The sequence below is a fragment of the Vombatus ursinus genome, unplaced genomic scaffold (assembly GCF_900497805.2).
Source record: "Vombatus ursinus unplaced genomic scaffold, bare-nosed wombat genome assembly UNPS02014785.1, whole genome shotgun sequence".
NCBI classification, from domain to species: Eukaryota; Metazoa; Chordata; class Mammalia; order Diprotodontia; family Vombatidae; genus Vombatus; species Vombatus ursinus.
Genome location: NW_020954563.1, coordinates 12376619 through 12396513, shown reverse-complemented (window position 1 = coordinate 12396513; position 19895 = coordinate 12376619). Strand labels below are relative to the sequence as shown.

Below are 19895 nucleotides of genomic sequence, written 5' to 3'. Positions count from 1 at the left end.
ACTTTGGCAGCAGAGAGGAGGAGAAGGAGGACCACGGGAGCAGTATTGTGACGATCCAGGAAAGAGATGCTTTCCAGGAGGAGAAGATAGCCAGCAGTGTCAAGTGCCACAAAGAGGTCAAGGAGGATGAGGACTGAGAAGATTCCGTTAGATTTAATAATTAAGAAATCCTTGGTAACCTTGGAGAGAGCAGTGTCAGTTGAGCAATGATGTTGAAAGCCAGATTTCGATGAGTTAAAAAGTAAGTGGGAGGAAAGGACGTAGAAGCAAGAAGTATTGGTAGCTTTTTCCAGTTCTTTGGCAATGAACAGAGCCTAAGAGGATGGAAGGGTCAAATGAGTTTGGTTTTTTGTTTGTTTCTTTGTTTGTTTTTTTAAGAAGGACTTGGGTATGTTTGTAGATAACAGAAAAGAAACCAGTAGATAGGAAAAGGTTGAAGAGTGGGTCAAAGGAAGGTTGTCAGGACAGTTGGCTGGCAAAGGAAGGAAAAGAGGAGATTAAGAGTATGTTTAAGGGGCAGCTAGGTGGCGCAGTGGATAGAGTACCAGCCCTGGAGTCAGGAGGACCTGAGTTTAAATTCGGCCTCAGACACTTGACACTTACTAGCTATGTGACCCTGGGCAAGTCACTTAACATCGATTACCTCAACAAAAAAAAGCACAAAAAAAAAGAGTATGTAAAGGTATTGATCTTGGCAAGGAAAAGGGCTTCCTTCCTCTTTATCAGAGCTTGGAACAAGAGGAGGAGAATAGAAGATTGTGTCAAGGAGATAGAGTCGATGAAAGAAGAGGATGCTAATGGCAAATAGCTTCTTTCTAGATAAAATATGAGGCCAGGTCTCAAGTATGAGGTTTGAGGGGAGAAGAGAGAGTTTGGGATAGCTGCTTTTGAGAGTGGAAGTAAATACTCAGTTTGGAAGGAGTAGAAGGATGACTTTGTTGCAGGGAGGGCATAGTTACGATTAAAGAACATAGGTTTGTAGTAGCCTCAGCACAGTTGCATGACTTCTTCCAGCTGCGTTCAGCTGTATGTGTCACTGTCTCCCAGCAACCAAGTCTTGAGTTTTGCTATGGCTTTAAAGTGGCAGTTCACTTCTGGATTGCTATTTGCTTCCAAGTTGAGTGGAGATAGGTGGTCCAAGTTGTGTATCTCATCCCTGCCTTCGTCATCATAGAGATGAAGCAGCCAGGGTTCCTTGAACCAAAAGGTCGAACAAGGGAATCAAACTAAGGGATTTCCTCTTAGGGCAAATAGAGCTAAACTAGAGTTATAGACTCTTTGTTGCATCTTAAATTTCTAAGAGTGTTATGAAGCATTGGAATTCTCTGACTCAGAAGGAAGATGTCTCCAACCCAGTGAAGGGCTCCCAGTAGTCTACTTGAACGTGTCCATTTCATGAGCATATATGAAAAATAAGTGAGTAGCCAAAGACAGGCCCCCAAAGGAGCTTTTTCCATTTGATTTTGCTTATTTCTTATTCTCACTTACTGTTTTCTAAACTGATAAATGTTTTCCTCCTTCTTAATCACAGATACCTGGATAATGTGGTGAATAAGCAAAGTGTTTCTCCCCCTATCCCACACCTACATGCGTTACTCACCAGTGGGGATGAGCCTCCTCCTGAAATCGATATTTTTGAACTCTTGAAAACATCCTATGAGGTCAGGAACCACACTAGGTTTGACTTTGTTTAACAATCGTACATACACCCTGATTAACTGACTTGGATGTTGGCATATGGGTGCTGACATGCTTTTATCTGGAGGTATTTAATTGACTTGTTTCTTTTTCCAGAAATTTAACAGTTTAAGAGGAGAGGACATTGAACAAATGCGGTTTAAACAAAGACTAAAAGTCATCCAGTCCTTAGAGGACACAGCGAAAAGGAGTGTGGTATGTGAAACCTCAGATTTCATCCAGAAGCTTTCATCAGGGAATCATCACAGCCTTGCTGATGTTGTTTTTAGGAATTCTGCCTTTCTAGAATTTTCCTGGAGTGTTCCCCGCCCAGGTAGAGAGAACTGCTGAGCATTGGAAGTACCACTGATGATTTAGCTCTGATTAGTTCTCAGCCTGATGGCTAATAAGCTGGGTCAATTATTGGAGTTTCTGTATGACCTTGGTTGCTGGGCTAAGGCCAGAAATAACTATGCCTCTTCTCGAAGCAGTAAACTTGAGTTTGGTTTCTACCATTCTATTGGGGTGGGCAGGTATAAGTCTCTCTGCCTTGTGAAGCCTAGGATTTCCTATCTGTGACAAGCACTTGTACTCTTTGATACCGCTGTTATCCTTCTTTGTGCTTGAGAGCAGTAAAGGAGACCACGACTTATTCTCTATACATGCTGTGGTGAAGAGTAGTCAGTCATTCATATCTCTCCAGTTTATATCATTACCTCAACTTTTTTTCATTCTTGGATGTAACACGGGAAGAATTAGGAAATTCCAATTTAAAAGTTTGGGCAACATACTGCTTTGTTAGCTTTGGGACCCCAACCTCCCCTTTTTGAAGAGAAATACAAGAAACTTCTAGCCAGTTTCATTTCATTTACCATACTTTGATGTGTAAATCCATTGGAGATGTTTGGTTTGGTATGGCCATATACTTAGATTTCCTACTCAGGTATTAATCCACATTTGTCTTTTCTACACACACACACACAAACACATCCCTCTTACATTATACCCACATCTGGGAATGAAAATGTTTTGCGTTTTCTAAAAGGTTTTCATTTTTACCATCGTAAAACCAAATGATTCTGCCTACTTCAGGTTCAATAAATTCATTTTCTTCTTTACCTCAAGGTCCGAGCTATATCTAGTGACATTGGCTTTTCCATGGAAGAGTTAGAAGAGCTTTACATGGTGTTTAAGGTAAGATTCTAGAATGGGCATTGCATATTTCATCTTTGTTGACTCAGAAAGCGAATTTTCCTGGTTTTCCTCATCAAATCTACTTTCCCAAAGTAGAGCAGCAGAGAGGCCTTCTGCCAAAGGAGAGATTCTCTTAAAGGAGTCCTGCTAATCATCGGGTGCGCTGGGCCAGCTGTCCATTTACTACACATCTTTCTATTTCAGTTCACTTCATGTTATACATGAGCCTAAACATGGTGAACCTTAGTAATTCCTGAGCTCTGTTCTCCTACCTCCATATTCCCACTGCTTTCTTTTAACTATCTGCCTACAGCCAGACAAAAATGACTATACTAAGACAATATAGGGGTAAACAAGGATGACAGTTAAATTAGATATTTGTTTTTGTCCCTAGATCCCCAGAGGTTCTGGGGTCCATGAACTTGGGGTTTTTTTTTTAATATATATGGCTATATTTCAGCATAATTGGTTTTCTTTGTAATCCTATGTATTTTATTTTATGTATTTAAAAACTTTTCAAGAGTGGGTTCATAGGTTTCATCAGACTGCCAGAGGGGTCCATCATGCAAAAAAGGTTAAGAATCTGTGCTCTAGAAGCATTACAAAGATTTCAGTTCAATAAACCACTCCTTCCATTTGTAGGCCAAATACCTGATGAGTTGTTACTGGGGAAATAACCGCATGGCAGCCATTCGCAGGGACCAGAGCCTGCCCTATCTGGAGCAGTACAGAATCGATGGGAACCAGTTCAGGGAACTCTTTGTCAGCTTGACCCCCTGGGCCTGTGGTTCTCACACTCCAGTGCTGGCTGGACGGATGTTCAGACTTCTGGATGAAAACAAGGACTCTCTCATCAACTTCAAGGAGTTTGTGACTGGGATGAGTAAGTGTCTTTAGGGCTTATTTGCTCTCCCAAATCTGTTAATAGTACATAATAAATCACAGAGCTGGTAGGAACCCTTATTTTTTCCAAATTTCTCATTATACAGTTGAAAATGAAGCCTGGAAAAGGGAACGGTGAGTTAGTAATAATTACTAGGAATAGAAACTGGGTTTTTCATGCAGGCCTGGTGAGAGAATGTGGTAATAATGCTAATGAGGCTACCACCTTGTACTTAAGTAGTTACTAATCTCTCAAAAAGCCCAAAGCTTTAGATGTAGAAGCCAGTTAAATCTCACAGGAGCTGGTAGAGGACAAGGCAGTATTGTCTCATGTCAGTTCCTGAATAATTCACGGGATAAAGAGATAAAATCATGCCACTAGACACACTTCTTTGAAGTGATGGCTGCACCCTATTGTGCTTTTCTGAATTCTGCCTGATGATGTCTCTGTGAATCAATCTGGATAATGTTACCTTCCTTTTCTAAATAGGTGGGATGTATCATGGAGACCTAACAGAGAAGCTTAAAGTTCTTTACAAGCTACATCTTCCTCCAGGTAGGATAACTCTGTGCTTACTTCTATCCAAGTGGAGGCTTCTGGTATGAGAGCCCATGCTAAGTGTTTTCTGAGTGCCTTGTAGCTTGCTGCCTGAGGCCCTACTTAATGTTTCCAGAGCCTCAAAAGCAAGGTGTCTAGAGCATTCCCTAGGAAAGAAAAGGGCCTTCAGATTGTTTCACATTGGTGCAAGGAAAAGAGGCACAAAGCAACTTTCTTCCTAGACAAGAACTCATTCAGCTCTATTCAGCAACCTCACAAGATCCCAGCCTGGGAAGAAAGTCTCCATGGCCTGAAGGGACCAGGGCATCCCCCTGTCTTTGAGGTAGCAAAATGTGAAGTGACAATGAAGACAGACCAGCTTTGAGGGAGAAGTGAGTTTTGTGCTGAAGTACTTTGGCTGTCTTGTAACCTAGGTGTCGTTCTGTGAAATTCTATGCTATTTGCTGTCTTAGGGCTTAGGCTACTCTTTGAATGTCTTATACACTGTAGAGTCTATCTGGATGAGACTGTCCCCATTCTGGAGAGTGAATCTGTACTCCCAGGGTGCTTACTCCTCAGCCAAGAAAGGGTTACGGCCTCCACAAATCTTTTCAGCTGGCTTAGATCAGCTTTAGGTTTTTCTTAAGTAAGTAAATATACCCAATCTCCACAGTTTGTTTAAACATAAATTTAAAAGGGAGGGGATTGCACAGCTGTTTGTCACCACTTAGAATGTTGATGACGCCAGTCTTAAATCCCTTCCTGTCCACTGTGACTTTAACAACCTTGTTGTGATGTAATATATTGTAAGGCAACATAGTGTACTGAAAAGAGCCTGGATTTGTGTAAGAAAACTTAGATGGGGACAGCTAGGTGGTGCAGTGGATAGAGCTCCGGCCTTGGAGTCAGGAGGACCTGAGTTCAGATCTGGCCTCAGACACTTGACCCTGGGCAAGTCACTTAACTCTGATTGCCTCACCAAAAAAAAGCAAAGAAAAAAAAAAAAGAGGAAGAAGACAACTTGGATGCCACTCCTAGTCACTTCCCCTCATTGAGCCTCAGATTCGTGAACTATAAAACTGGGGTGATAATACATGCATTGCCTACCTTATGGAATTGTGGATAACTTCAATTTAATGATACAGTTCAGCAAACATTTATTGTGAGTATAGAAAATTGAGTACATGAGGAATAATAAGTCTACAAAGTTAGCCTAGAGCTAGTAGGTAAAGGACTGTAAATGTGAAGCCAGGCAGTTTGGGTTTTATTCTGGAACCACTAAGGAGCTGCTGGAGGTTCTTGGGGAGGGCAGTGGCGTGGTCAGCTGTCCTTGACAGAGGGGAGAGACTGGAGGCAGGGAGGTTTGTTAGGAGCCTGTGGCAGTAGTACAGGCTTCATATAATGAGGGCCTGAACAAAGGTGCTGTGGAAGTGGAGAAGAGGAGACAGATTAGTACAAGAGATTTTGTGGAGGGAGAGTCAGTAAGACATGGCAGCTGATTGGCTCTGTGGGGGAGGAGAGGGTTGGGATCCTGGGCAAGTGGAAGAATGGTGTTATCTACCAAAGAAATAGAGAAGCTAGGAGAGGTGGATTTAAGGGGAAAGATTATGAGTTCTTTTCTGGACATGTTGCATTTGAGACGTCAGTAAGACATCCAGGTAGAGGTATCAAACAGACAGTAATTCAAGACTGGAGCTCAGGAGAGGTACTAGGATTAGATATGTATACTTGGGAGTTACCTGCATAGCAATAATAATTGAACCCCTGAAAGCTGATGAGATTACCCAGAGAGTATAAAGAGGGAAGACTGGAGTACCCAGGGCAGAGCTTCAGGAAGCACCCACTCTTCCGGTGTGGAATGATCCTGCAAAAGAAAAGAAGGTATGGTCAGACAGGAGGATCAAGGGACAGCAGTGTCATGAAAGCAAAGGGTGTAGAGGCATAATTTGGCTGCGGGAGATAGGGTGGTCAGCAGGGTCATAAGGTACAAAAAAGTCCAGAAGGATGATGACAGTAAAAAGGCCACTAGGGGGAGGGGGAAGGGCAGCTAGGTGGCACAGTGGATAAAGCACCAGCCCTGGAGTCAGGAGAACCTGAGTTCAAGTGTGGCCTCAGACACATAATACTTCCTAGCTGTGTGACTCTGGGCAAGTCACTTAACCCCAATTGCCTCACAAAGCGGGGAAAAAATGCCACTGGGTTTGGCAGTTAAGAGATCATTGGCAACCTCAGAGAGAGTAAGTGCAGTCAAGTGTCAGGGTTGGAAGCATATGGGAAACACTTGAGAAGTGGAAAATGAGGAATTGGAGGCAACAAATATAGACAGACAGCTTTTTTCTAGGAATTTGGCTCCAAGAGGAAGGATACACACAGTCAGCAGGGAAAGGAAGCAATGGATAAGGGAAAATTGAAGATTATAGCAGGAAGTTCGAAGATTCATAGCACAGGCTTCCAATGGAAAAAGGAGGGGATGGAATCAAAGGCATGAATAAGTAAAGGAATTCCCTGGCGAGGAGAAAAGCTACCTCTTTGTTCGTTGGTTCTTTTGTTTTGAGGTGTTTCAAGAGGAGCCACAGCCGCTTTCTCCTTGTCATGAGAAAGAGGAGGAAGGAGCTCAGCCTTTCCTCTCCTCTCCTTGTAAGCTGCTAGAAGAGTATGCCAGGATGTGTTTTTCAGTTCAGTTTCTTAATTGATGATGTTGAAAATGACCATAGTAACCATAGGAACAGGAGTGCTGAGATGACCACTTCATTCTTCCCTCTCCCCTCCCCACCCCGTCTTGCTCTTGCTGCCCAGCCCTGAGCACAGAGGAAACGGAGTCCGCTCTGGAGGCGACACACTTCTTCCCAGAAGACCTCTCTGCAGAAGGTAAGGAAAGCAGAAAAGGGCAGACCAGGAGGCCTTAGGTGGGCTCTGAGGGGCACGTGACATGTTTTCATCAGTAATTCTGGGGCTCCCCAGCAGCCTGTCAGGGCCTGAGCACTGCTGCTACCTGTATTGCCCCCCTCCCTGGAGAATAAGGAACTTTCCTGTGAAAACAAGAGTCTCCCCACCAGGAGGAGCTGCTTGCCAGGGCACATGCCCACATGTTGTAGGGCTCCAGAAAGATGCTCTTGAGGCAAAACCTGCCTTTCCTGCTTCAGCAGTTTGCATAAGACACTCATTGGCATTTCTATTCCTATTTTCTTAATTTCGGATTCTTCAGTGTCTCTGTATATTCCCTGAATTTTTCTTCTTCTTTCCATCCCTTCTCCTCCCTCCTGGACGCTTCAGTATCTCCTTTTGTCTCAGACCTGGATCTCTTCCTGCACTGTGAGACTCCAGGTCAGTCCCAGGCAGAGTGCTGCCTTCTTGTGCTAAGAACACAAATCCCTAAAGAAGCATTATCATTGTCAGTCTTTTCTGTAGGTTTATCATGTAAGAGTTTTCATGGCACATCTATCTAGCATGTAATGTTCTTGGTGCTTGAGCCTTTCTGATGCATGGTAAGAGAAGGAATGTGACCTAGTGGAGTTAAGCAGGATTCAGAAGTGAGCTGCTACAAACTCTAATACACACTTTATTTCCAAAGGCAATAGAAAGTAACCTTTAACACCCTCATTTTCCCATCTGCAAAATGGACATGATGATATTGTCTCCTAGGGAAATGGGGTGGAATAATTGGAAATGATAAAACAATCTTTACTTCAATTCAATTCAGCAAGCATTTATTAGCACCTATTATATTCCGTTGTGCTAGGTGCTAGGGATACTTAATGTTGTTATTTATGGCAACCAGCACTCACACAAATTGGCTGGTAAAATTATAAGACAGCTTGCATGACATTGGGACACACCTGATTTGAATGATTTGCTTATATATGAATTTTGAGGTTGAAAGGCCATACTTCCACGTATATCAAACCAGACAAACCAGAGCAGTCTTTTTCATATCATATTCAACTAGTAGACGGGGAGAAGAAGCTCTCTACTTGCTCCACCTTCCTGTACCACTGTCTTAGCCAAGTCAGTAGGGGTAGAATATTTGGTTGGCCTGCATTTATCCAGTTTAGTACCAGTTCTCAAAGTTAGCTTTCTGTAGCCGCAGCCTGCTCCTGGCACAGACTCAAAAAAATAAATTGCCTCAGAAACCTGAAACTTTAATACCGGTCATGTGTACTAGGCCATAGAACAGGAGGTTGAAGCTGGAAGGGACCTTAGAGATCATCTTGTCTATACCCACATTTTATAAAGAAGTCAAATGACTTGCCATTGGTCACATAGCTAATAAGTGGAAGAGCTGAGATGGATGCTCAGATGCTTGGACCCTGAGTACAGTATTCTTGCTGTACTGTCAGCCAGTCAACAAGCCTTTATTACCGTGTTGCTTTATCAGCCAGGATATTAATGCAGGTTGAATTGGTGATTGAAATTTCCTTGAGTTTCAGCTTTCCCAACAGAGCATTGGTTTTCATAGGAACCCCATTTCCCCCTGAAACCATGTCATCCCATGGCCTCTTTGATCCTTCATATATGAAGAGCAAGGTAGCATGATTTTCATTCTTAAGAGGATTATAATAACATCTTTTTTTTTGTTTCATCATTTACAGAAGTGATATTTTCCCTGAGCTTTTGGGAGTTCTTTCTAAGATGGGACATAGGGTCAAAAGAAAATAGATGATAGGAAGGAGAGCTAGGGGTACAACAGAAATTATAAAGTATGGGGGGTGCAATTGGGGAGATAGTTGCTAAAGGGAAATAGAGTTAACAAAGTGGGTCCAGTTCTGCAATAAGGATACTGAACTAAGCTTTGACATAATTTTCAAAAATAAGTTTTTCTAAAAATAAATTTTCTAGAAATAATTTTCTAAAATAAATTTCAGAATTTTCATTTTGCATCTTATGGCAGAAATATATTCTGTGATTTTTTTTTTCTTTCTGGCTGCTTAGAAGCTGCATCTCCTGAAGAAAAAGAAGGAAGAAGTGGAGACTTTAAAGATAAAAGAGGTAATGTACGGTATTGTCAGCTATGACCTAGTAATACCAGTGTGATATGTACATTTCGTGCGCGAGTGTGCACATACACGCGCGCACACACACACACACACACACTCATTCACCCCTTTCCTGATACCTATTGTCCTCCCAGTAATAACAGTGAAAAAAGACACTATTGAAAGATGTGGAAAGTACTGTAGACTTTTTTGAGTCCCGAAATATAGCCCTTTCCCTGTTAAATGGACTTTGCTTGGTATTAGCAACTTTAGCTTCCAGCCCATGATCATTTTTAGATTTCCTTCAGTTCACCATGGAAGTAATTTCTGTATCCTATAGAACCTCTGGCTTGTCTGTTTTTTCCTTTCTTTGCAGAAGAGAAGGGGGCCAACTCCCCAGACTACAGGTACTACCTTCAAATGTGGGCCAGTGAGAAAGAGTCCAAGAAAGAAACTATTAAAGATCTTCCCAAAATGAGCCAGGTAGGAAAGTCAAAGAGGAAGTAGAAGAGACAAAGTACATGCTTAAGACATGCTTTATGATTCAGAAGGTTGTTGTTGTCTCTTATAGGAGGTCTGAGATTACCATGGTCTTCATGGGCTCAGTTCCTTGCTCGGTGAAATTAGGGTCTTGAACTAACTGACCTGTTTGGACTAAATAGCCTCATCTAACCCTAGCATTCTATAGTAAAAAGCACCTGAAGTTCTGGGGAAAATGACAAATGAGATTAAATGTCTTAGCATTTGGCAACTCACCATGCCCAGATCTAGCCGTGTGGTTTTCCTCCCATACCTTTTCCAGGCTGAGGTCTTCTCCCTCCCCACCACTAGATAAGTGTTCCGGACACAGCTCTGGCCTTATATGTCATATTCCTTTCTAATACTAATTACTCCAAGGTATACTTTTCACTTACCCCTTAGGAATACATTTGTTACGGTATAGTTTTAAATGTAGAACACTCAGGTACACTAATCTGTATGCCTACTCTTCTCCTTTCTCCCCCCTCCCCCCCACCCCAGAACACAGTTTTCCTGCCTTTGCTAAGAGGGAGCTGTCCCTTTCTTCTGTTTACAGCTTTTAGGGCTCTTCTGGTGCCAATTAAATAATGGCCCTGGTTGCCTGGGGTCTTCTCAAGGGGTTATTGCATTCCTGTGACTTTATCATGGCACTTACACCCTGGTATGGATTACTCTTGGCTAGCAGGTATTGGAAATGAAGGAATGAAAGTGAAAGGTTTCTCTGAGGTCATGGGAATGTTTTTTTTTTTGGTTCCCCTGCCTTTTAAGACCCTCCTAAGCTGCCATTCTACCCCTCTGTTCCAGCCCAGCCATTAGAGACGGTTTGTCTTGGCATAGAACCAGGCTAGACAGCTCAAAATGCCTGCCAGGAGGGCCTCATTTTCACCCTCTTGAGCCAGGCCAGCAAGAATCACGTGTTTCCTAATGTGGACTCATTATGAATCTTATTGCTCATATCAATCCTAAGACACAAAAACAGCCCCAAGCATTAGCCCTCCACACTTACAGAAAGGTTTTAAGGTTTCTTCCTTAAGTAACAGAGATCCAGAATCTGAAATGCCAGTATTCACACAGGGTGCTAATGATACCCCAGCAGGCGTCTCTTTTCTCCTAACCTCTCTCTGATGGCTCTGCTGAGCTCCCAAGTGTGAGGGATGTTGGCAGCCAGAGCCAGCTAAGTGGATTTTTTCCAACAATGTGGCTGCCTTGGTTGCCTGCAGCAGGGCACACATACTTTGGTGTCCCTATCTTTAAAGAGTAATATCCTCTTTTTTTAAAATGTTTGTTTGATGCTCTTTAATTTTTAGATCACTGTCACTTCCCAGGAACTCCACATTCCCCAGTCCCCACACCCCCATCATAGATAGTTCCCCCATTTGACCTCCCATGTAACAAAAAAGTAGAGCAAAATAAGTCAACACTTTGGCCATGTCTGACAGTGACAACGTGAGCCTCATTCCACACCTGTAATCCACCCATATCTCTGATGAGAGGCTTCCTTATCCTCATCCATCCTCTGAAGTTACAACTGGTCATTGCATTGATCAGAGGTCTGAAGTCTTTCGATATTGTTTACATTATTGTGGTCATCCTATAATTGAGAACAGCATTTTCCACAGAGAGATAGTGTGGCATAATAGATAGAAAGCTGACCTCAGAAGCAGGAAGACCTAGGTTCCTGTAACCCTGAACAAGTCACTTAACCTCTCAGTGGTCCCAGATAACTCTCTTAAGGTCTTAATTTGCAGAGCAGACAACAGCCTGCACTGTTATAAGGAATTTATTCACTAGGAGTTCCCTATACCAATTAAATAACAGGTCCAGTCCAAAAAAAAAAAAAACCAAAAACATATTGTCTATCTAAACCCAACCTTTACTGAGTCCCCTGTCCTTACTTAACTTGGCCAGGCTCTGTAATTCTAATACTAATGATAGCTCACACCTTTCTGATGCTTTAAGGTTTACCAAAGTGACTACATTGAGCTTGCTGCTGTTTCATTCTCTGACCCATGGTCTCTTCTTTTATCTTCCCCTGCAAAAAAAGGAACAATTTATTGAATTGTGCAAGACCTTTTATAATATGTTCAGCGAGGACCCAGTAGAACAGGAGCTGTATCATGCCATCGCCACTGTGGCCAGCCTCCTTCTCCGCATTGGAGAAGTTGGCAAGAAATTCTCCGGCCGGCCCCACAAAAAGCCAGAGGGCAACTCAGCCAGCAATGAACAGGATTTGACAAGTGAGGAAGAGTCTCTCCCATCAGAACACAGGCAGAGCTCAGCTGGGGAGCAGCATTCCCCTGTGGAGCCAGAACATAAAGCTGGGGGAGACATGCAGTCCGCAAAGACACTGCGGGAGAACCAACTTGTAAGTGAGGAAGGGCGAGGAGAAGGGCAGGGATCTCCCTCCCAGCTGTTGTCAGATGATGAAACCAAAGACGACATGTCCATGTCTTCCTATTCCATGGTGAGCACCAGCTCCCTGCAGTGTGAAGACATTGCTGATGACACTGTGCTGGTGGGGTGTGAAGCAGGCAGTCCTGCCTCCAGGTATGGCAGCACCATTGATATTGATTGGTCCATATCCTTTGAGCAGATCTTGGCTTCCATACTTACAGAGACTGCACTGGTGAACTTCTTTGAAAAAAAGGTGGATATTGGCCTGAAGATCAAGGATCAGAAGAAGATGGAAAGGCAGTTTAGTTCATCCAGTGACTATGAACTCTCCTCCATTTCAGGCTGACCCTCGTGTGAATGAACAGTAAGGTTTTAGAAGGTAAATGGGTGAGATTGGACCATTGTGGCACAAGATGGGAGAATTTTTTTCTTATTTTAACAAACAAGCCCAGAATTCTCCACCACATCAGTGATAGGCATAATTGAAAAGGGAGGGTTTTTCCCAAGTGGCTAACGAGTATAGACACCTTACTTCTCTGGCCAAAATTGTTTGGGGCACGGAGGAGCAAAACTGTTGTAATCTTACTGCTATCAGAAACTCCTGGTGCCCGAGGCTCAGAGAACCACACAGTAAATCATGCATGTCTGCCTCTGCTTGTATAATTTTCAGGAGTTATTATTAAAGCAGTGTTTGTTTGGGGTACAGCTGCCCTCTCTATGCCCTGCCTTCACAGGTTCCTGGGTGATTTTGCACAGAGGATGTAGCTTAGCAGGAAACCATCCCCTCCTTTGGCCATCTGCCTCTCAGCCACCACACTATGTAAATGCACAGGGCGCTGGTCTCTGAAGGCAGACTCCCAGGACCCCTGCTGTAAGGCAGCAAGCCTGCACTAGTTCATTTGCCCCCGTGGTTCAGTCTGCAGTTCCTGGTTTCAGTGACCTACCAGTACAGCTCTGGTTGGGCTGTCACTTAGCCTTTTGCTAGGAGATAGGTTTTGGTTTTAACCCTTCATATGTGAGTTAGGTGCTAAAATCATCCATCCCTTCAGGTTGCTTTGTAGGGAGGGCAGAGCTCACTGAGGTTGAAGCCTGGAGGGAAGGTGGAGAGGAATTTTGTAAAGCAGGCCTCCAAACTTGGGAGACATGTGAACATAATTACTGCTGCTTTCATTATTATCCATTTCATTTCTTTCACTATTAACATTTAAAAGAGCACCAGATGTTTCTTGGTATATCTTATTTTAGTCATTTAAGTTCGCTTAAAAGTGAATCACTGTTCAGTGCCTACCTAATAATATGCCCTGAAAGAAGAGTTCCTCCCCGGATGTGGTATGGAAGCCCAGAGCCGACATGCTTCCGCAGCTTCCAGAACGACATCCAAAGAGGTGGCTTCTCGGGCTGCTGGGAGCAGAGCCTACTACAGAAGGAATCCCTGCCCTATAGGCCCCTCTGGGGGAGAGGGAAGTTCTGCAGAGAGCTGAAATGGGCTCTGAGGAGGGGCCATATTGTTACAGCTTACACAGGCTCCTCCTGAGCTCTTCAGTGACTGGCTAAGACTTGGTGCTCTCCCTCACTGGGAAAGAAAGGGACAGACCACGAAACTACGGTTCCCCTTCCTCCAGAGCCAGGCATGGAGAGGGAGGGAGGGAAGAGGCTGTGCTCTGGTTTAGCCCACTACAGAAGGTACCCATGTGAGGAAGTTTGGGAAGGCAGGAAAAAAGTCTTCAGTGTAGGGCCCTCCATGGCCTTTCCCCTGAGAGGGATGCCACCCCTAGGCATCCTTGGCTTCTACTTCTGCCTCCTCAGCTATGGCCAGAAACCTTCCTGCTTTTTACTAAATGCTGTAACTTATTGTAATTGATTTTAAAATAAAAATACTCTACATGGTCTTACTCTTTCCAGACTGGTCGGTCATGTCATCAGTGAAAGAAGCAAAAACATCAGGTTGGGGCCTTGTCTCAGTACATAAATCCGGAAACCTGTCACCAAATAATCCTTCCTTCTGTCAGGTCCCAATCTTGAGTCCTGTCTCCTGCATCCTGCTTCCTCCTCTCTATCCCTCGTCCTCTCCCACATCATTCTTCGTCCCCTAGCACTCTCTTTATCTGTGTGTCCAGAGGACACACGGAAGCTGCTGTAGAGCCCACTCTTCCTTTGTCCACATAGACAAGAGCAGCTGCCGTCAGTAGGAAGCCTCCTTCCCCTCAGCCCCTTCTTAGCTGACAGAAGCCTTCTACAATCAGTTGAGAGGGTTCCAGCTAGAAGATGGCCGATCATACCAACAGTGTAATCAGAACCTAGAGGCCACAGTGGCCACAAGCCTCTACAGACTTCCTGTTCCTTCTGGCCAACAAAGTCTTACCTCCTGATCCTCCAGTCCCTGTGATTCGAAGCTGTCAGGGACTAGTCAAAAACTGCTCTCTCTCGCTCGCTCTTCCTTCTCACGCATCCATATCCAGAGCAGTCTGACATCCTACCATTCCCTTCTGCCCTCCACTTCCCTGGGCTCCCTGGACCCCTGTTCTGTTAAGAAACTCTCCATCAAGATCTCTTCCTCCCATTTTCTGGCATGGACAGAAATATGACTTTCTAGAGAAGACAACAGCTAATCAATAATTAATCAACAATTCTCATAGCCACCCATCACACAGAACTAAGAAAAGTCTACACACTCCTTGCTTTTCAGCACCTTAGTCCAAGGTACAAACCTTCCCTTTGCCATCATCACTCGATACCCTCTACTTTGTGGTTCTTTCCTTTTATCATTATTACCCTATCCATATCTTTGTTTCCATATTCTACCAATCTTCAAGTCTCTTCTTCCTCTATCAGTGAGGGCAGTACCTGATTCACAGTTAGGTTCTCCGCCTCACCTACTCCTTTAGCCTTGGTGACTTCACATTCGTGTTGGCAGCCCTAAAGCTCTGGCCTTTCAGCTCATCAACTTCTTCAACTCCCACAACCTCCATCTCCACTTTCAACTACCTTAGACTTCACTATCCACCAAGATTGTTCTACCTTCAAGATTTTGAACTCTGAAATGCCCTTCTGTAATCACAGTCTCCTGTCCTTAACACCTCTTCTTGCACTGTCTCACTCATCTTAGGCCTGCTCTTGGTCGGGGGAGGGGGTGTTAGATAAAAGGAAACTTTATTTTTAATTCTTACTTTCATTTCCAAATTCTTTTACTCCTTCCAACTTCTTTGTCACTCATTGAGAAGGCAAGAAATACAATACTTATTATACATATGAAGTCACATAAAACATATTTCCACATTAGCCATGTTGTGGGGAAAAGCAAAAAGAAAAAGAAAAAATGTGAAAAAGAAATATGCTTCAATCTGCCCTTAGAGTTCATCAGTTCTCTCTCTGAAACTGGAGAGCATTTTTATCATGTTGGAATTGTTGTGGATCATTGTTATTGATCAGAGTGGCTAAGTCTTTCACCATTGATTAGTGTTACAGTATTACTATTACTGTGTACAATATTCTCCTGGTTCTGCACACTTCACTTTGTATCAGCTCATATAAGGCTTCCCAGGTTTTTCTGACACCATCCTGCTTGTCATTTCTTATAACAATAATATTCCATCATAATCACATACCACAACTTGTTCAGCCACTCCCCAATTGATGGACATCCCCTCAATCTCCCAAATTTTTGCCACCACAAAAAAAAAACCGGCTATAAATATTTTTGTACTTATGGGTCCTTTTCCTTTTTCTTTGATCTCTTTGGGATACTGACCCTAGATCTGCTCATTCTGGTTTCACTTTCTTTACTTCAGTCTTGACCTGAGCTAACCAGTGACCTACAGGTACAGCTCTGGTTGTAGAGCTAACCAGTTAAACTACTGTCCACTATGGAATCCCTTGCCCTGCTGTACTTCATACCTTGCTAATCCTCAGCCATTTGCCATTAGCACACCTACTCCACTAAACGTGGCTGGAAGTTACAAAATCATTTGGGTTAGATACACAACAAATTCATGTTATCTGACCTAAGTGTCACTGCATGACAATCCATTTTTTCATCTTAGACTAACTCAATTGTATGTTCTACAGCAGCTGTTCCAGCCTTCCTCCTCAGGCTCCCAACTCTACCCCTACTTCATTTTTTTCCAAAGATGGCCTTGCCTTCTACTTACTGAGTTTAAGGCCAGGTCATTAACTTCCACATCTCCTAGTCTCCATACCTCAAAATCTTTCTACATCTTTCTCCCTTTGTAGCAGCCTCAGATGATGACCCTTCTTACCAAGGCTCACTTTTCTGTTTATACTTATACCTTTCATCCTATATAACCTTTCCAATCTCCCGAAAAGTCTTCCATCAGTCATTCCCTCACTCATCATCAGTGTCTTCCTGTCTTTACTGGCTCCTTCCCCACAGTCTACAAAGTCAGGTTTCCCCCATCCTAAAAGAAACCTTCATTTGACTCTACCATTCCCTCAAGCTATCCTACATCATTTCTCTGTACAAAAAAGGAGTCTACATTTGTTGCCTCCATTTCTTCATCAGCTCAACCCCTGGCCATTTGCCAATTCCACCACTCTACAGAAACTATCCTTTCAAAGATCACTTAATAAATTCAACAGCCTTTTTCTCAATCCTCTCCCTCGACTTTCTTGTAGCGTCAGCACTATTAATCACCCCCTCCTCCTAGATATTTTCTCCCCTGGCTTTCATCATGATGCTCGATTTTTTACCTTCCTTCTACTTCCTAAGAGTGGTTGTCCCACAAGTCTGTGTCCTTCATTTTCTGTACCAGGGGTTCTTAACCTAGTGTCCATGAACCTTTTAAAAAAAAATATTTTGATAACTATTTCAATATTGTTTTCCTTTTTAATTCTATATATTTTATGCATTTAGAAGCATTATCCTGAGGGGCAGCTAGGTGGTGCAGTGGATAGAGCTCTGGCCTTGGAGTCAGGAGGACCTGAGTTCAAATGTGGCCTCAGGCACATAACACTTACTAGCTGTGTGACCCTGGGCAAGTCACTTAGCCCCATTGCCTAGCCAAAAAAAAAAGAAAGAAAGAAAGAAAGAAAGCATTATCCTGAGAAGAGGTCCATAGGCTTTACCAGACTGCCAAAGAGGTCCATCACACACATACACACACACACAATTTTTTTTCTCTATATACTCTCCATTAGTGAATTCATACTTTCCCATGGATTCAAGTATCACCTCCACCAAATTGACTCCCATGTCTGTATATTCAACCATAATCTCTCTTCTGAAAACTAGCTCTGCATTTCCAACTGCATCTCTATCATATGCCGTATTGATAGCTAAAACTCAACTTGTCCCAAATTCACCATCTTCTACAAAAAAGCTACCCTCTCCCAACTTCCTTATTTCTATTTATGGAACTGTCATCCTCCCAGCTCCCATTCATCCAGACACAAAACTACTCCCAGTTTCAAGGTAGTCTATGAATCCACACTCTCTAAACTGTAGCTTACAAGCCCCCATTGCTATGCTTACCTTTAATAGTCAGCCAGTGGATATAATTAGTTTAAAGCAAAGGCATTTACTGAGATGGCATGGATGACAGGATAGTTACAAAACATTCCTTTCTATTAAACCTGGTTATACTCTCCCACAACTACACACCACGTTATAGGGAAGGATGAAGATACTCTTAGAAGACACTAATAGAAAGGAATGTGTTTTGGAAATGTGGCCAAAGCCACTCAGCGTTCTGGCACTGTAGACCCAATGTCCGTTTTCATAGTATCCTTATGTTGCTCCTGGGTGCTGCATCCATGTTGGTCATTCAGATAGGCTTCCTGGTTCTGTTCCTCTCCTCAGCTCAATTCCTTACTGCTAGGGCTATTTCTCTTCATAAAGTCATGTAAGTCTTCAAAGCTGTCTCTTGCCTCAATTCAACTGCTTTCTAGAGTCTGTGGCCTACTTTTTAAAAATATCTTTTGTTATCTAATGGCTGACTGGAATTTTTGATCAGAGAACTTCACGTAAAGTGTAAGCTTATCTTTCAACTTCATTATACCTTAACACCACATTATCTGTTACTTCCCAGATCTAATGTCATTTCGAGAATTTCCAGGGGCAAGAAGTTGATCAGAGGCTTCCCAACTAACTCCACTACCACTATATGTAAAAAGGAAAGAATGAGCCTAATCTATACTTCCCTTAGAGATAATTTGTAGTAGAAAGAAAATTGTACCTAAAGCAGAGCACCTGATTTTGCATTCAGGTTCAGGCATAGACTCACCTCTGTGATCTGGGCAAGCCCATTTCACCTTACCTCAGCGTCAGTTTCCTCATCTTTAAAATGAGGGAGTTGGGGGGCAGCTAGGTGGTGCAGTGGATAGAGCACTGGCCCTGGACTCAGAAGGACCAGATTTCAAATCCGGCCTCAGACACATAACACTTACTAGCTGTGTGACCCTGAGTAAGTCACTTAACCCGCATTGCCCAACCAAAAACCAAAAGAAATAAAAATAAAGTGAGGATTTGGACAAAGACTAACCTACAGAAGACCAATGATAAAGCATGCTACTCACCTGAAAGAAATATGAGGGACTCAGGATGCAGAATGAGTCATTTTTTGGACATGGGCAATTAACGCAGTAATTTGTTTTGCATATTTATTTTGCTTTTCCTTTAGTCCAAAGGGGAGGGGAAAGGAAATAAAATAGATTTTTGTCCACTGAAAAAAACAGAACTTGAATCTTTTTTTTTAAATTAGGGGGCTAAATTAGATTGCCTCTAGGGTCCGTTCCAGCTCTAAATCTCGCCCCAAGCTCCATGGACAGCGGGAAACAACACACGCCAGCATCCCAGGTACGAGGGCTCTGAGGTCACCGAGAGAGAATCCCCGCGCAGCCGCAGCTCCAACCTGGGCTCAGCTGCTAAGAACTGACCCCGCTGATCATAGAGACAAGCGCCAGAGCCTCCCGACTTGGCTAGAGAAGCTTTAGAGCTCTGCGCAAGCGCCATGGTCCTATGTCAGCATTTCTGGGAATTTGGTTATTCGGCTTGACCCGGAGGAACATGTGGTTGGTCTAGGCAGCCGTGGACCTACATCCTCTGACCTCCCGCCCCAGCTTACTTCCCAAACCTTGGGAGACAGCTTCTTCACCTGCCCCCTCCCATATTCCCGGCGCCTTTGAAATACGGACCTAGCCACAGTATAATGGAGAAGGGGGGGGGTCTCCTCTGGTGGCGTAATTATAATGATTATGATAACTGGCGGTCACCCATAGAGCTTTAACGGTTTACGAAGTGCTTTACCTACATTATCTAATCAGAGCCTCAACTTGGGGCGCAGGTGCTATTTTACATTTACAGTTTGCAGCGGAAGACGAGGCCCATGTTAGGTGACTTGCCCAGGGCACACAGCTGCTTCAGATCCGGGTCAAACCCCAATTTTCCTAAATCCCAAGTACATCAGTTCTGGTCACTACCATGCTTTTTCATCTCTAGCCTACTTGCAAACAGCAGAAAGACTACTGAGTAAACTGAATTCTGGAGCAAAACCACCCAAGAACCCAAAAGGGTTTTTTTGAGTAGGTTCAACAAAACATGTGACATCAATTTGTAATTCCTAGACTAGAACCTGGCAGACCCCCGTCCACACAATGTTCCTCCAGGTTGTCCTCTACCTTCCACAGTAAAGTTTTTCCCCTTTAGGAGGCCGATCTGTACTCTAAAGCACTCTTGTTCATTCAGGAAACTTGATTGGCGGGGG

At 43.4% G+C, this 19895-nt stretch overlaps 1 protein-coding gene and 1 pseudogene across 1 annotated transcript in view; both read left to right on the top strand.

Moving 5' to 3' along the window:
• TBC1D9B (TBC1 domain family member 9B) overlaps nt 1–14069 on the top strand; it is a 38290-nt gene extending 24221 nt beyond the window's left edge. Inside the window, exons 13-21 of the mRNA XM_027867081.1 lie at nt 1532–1661; nt 1795–1893; nt 2803–2871; nt 3514–3754; nt 4244–4309; nt 7088–7159; nt 9221–9277; nt 9641–9747; nt 11828–14069. Coding sequence (XP_027722882.1) covers nt 1532–1661; nt 1795–1893; nt 2803–2871; nt 3514–3754; nt 4244–4309; nt 7088–7159; nt 9221–9277; nt 9641–9747; nt 11828–12523 — 1537 coding nt within the window. The 3' untranslated portion in view covers nt 12524–14069. The remainder of the gene's footprint in view (nt 1–1531; nt 1662–1794; nt 1894–2802; nt 2872–3513; nt 3755–4243; nt 4310–7087; nt 7160–9220; nt 9278–9640; nt 9748–11827) is intronic.
• Nucleotides 13502–19895, top strand: part of LOC114046673 — a 9826-nt pseudogene continuing 3432 nt past the window's right edge.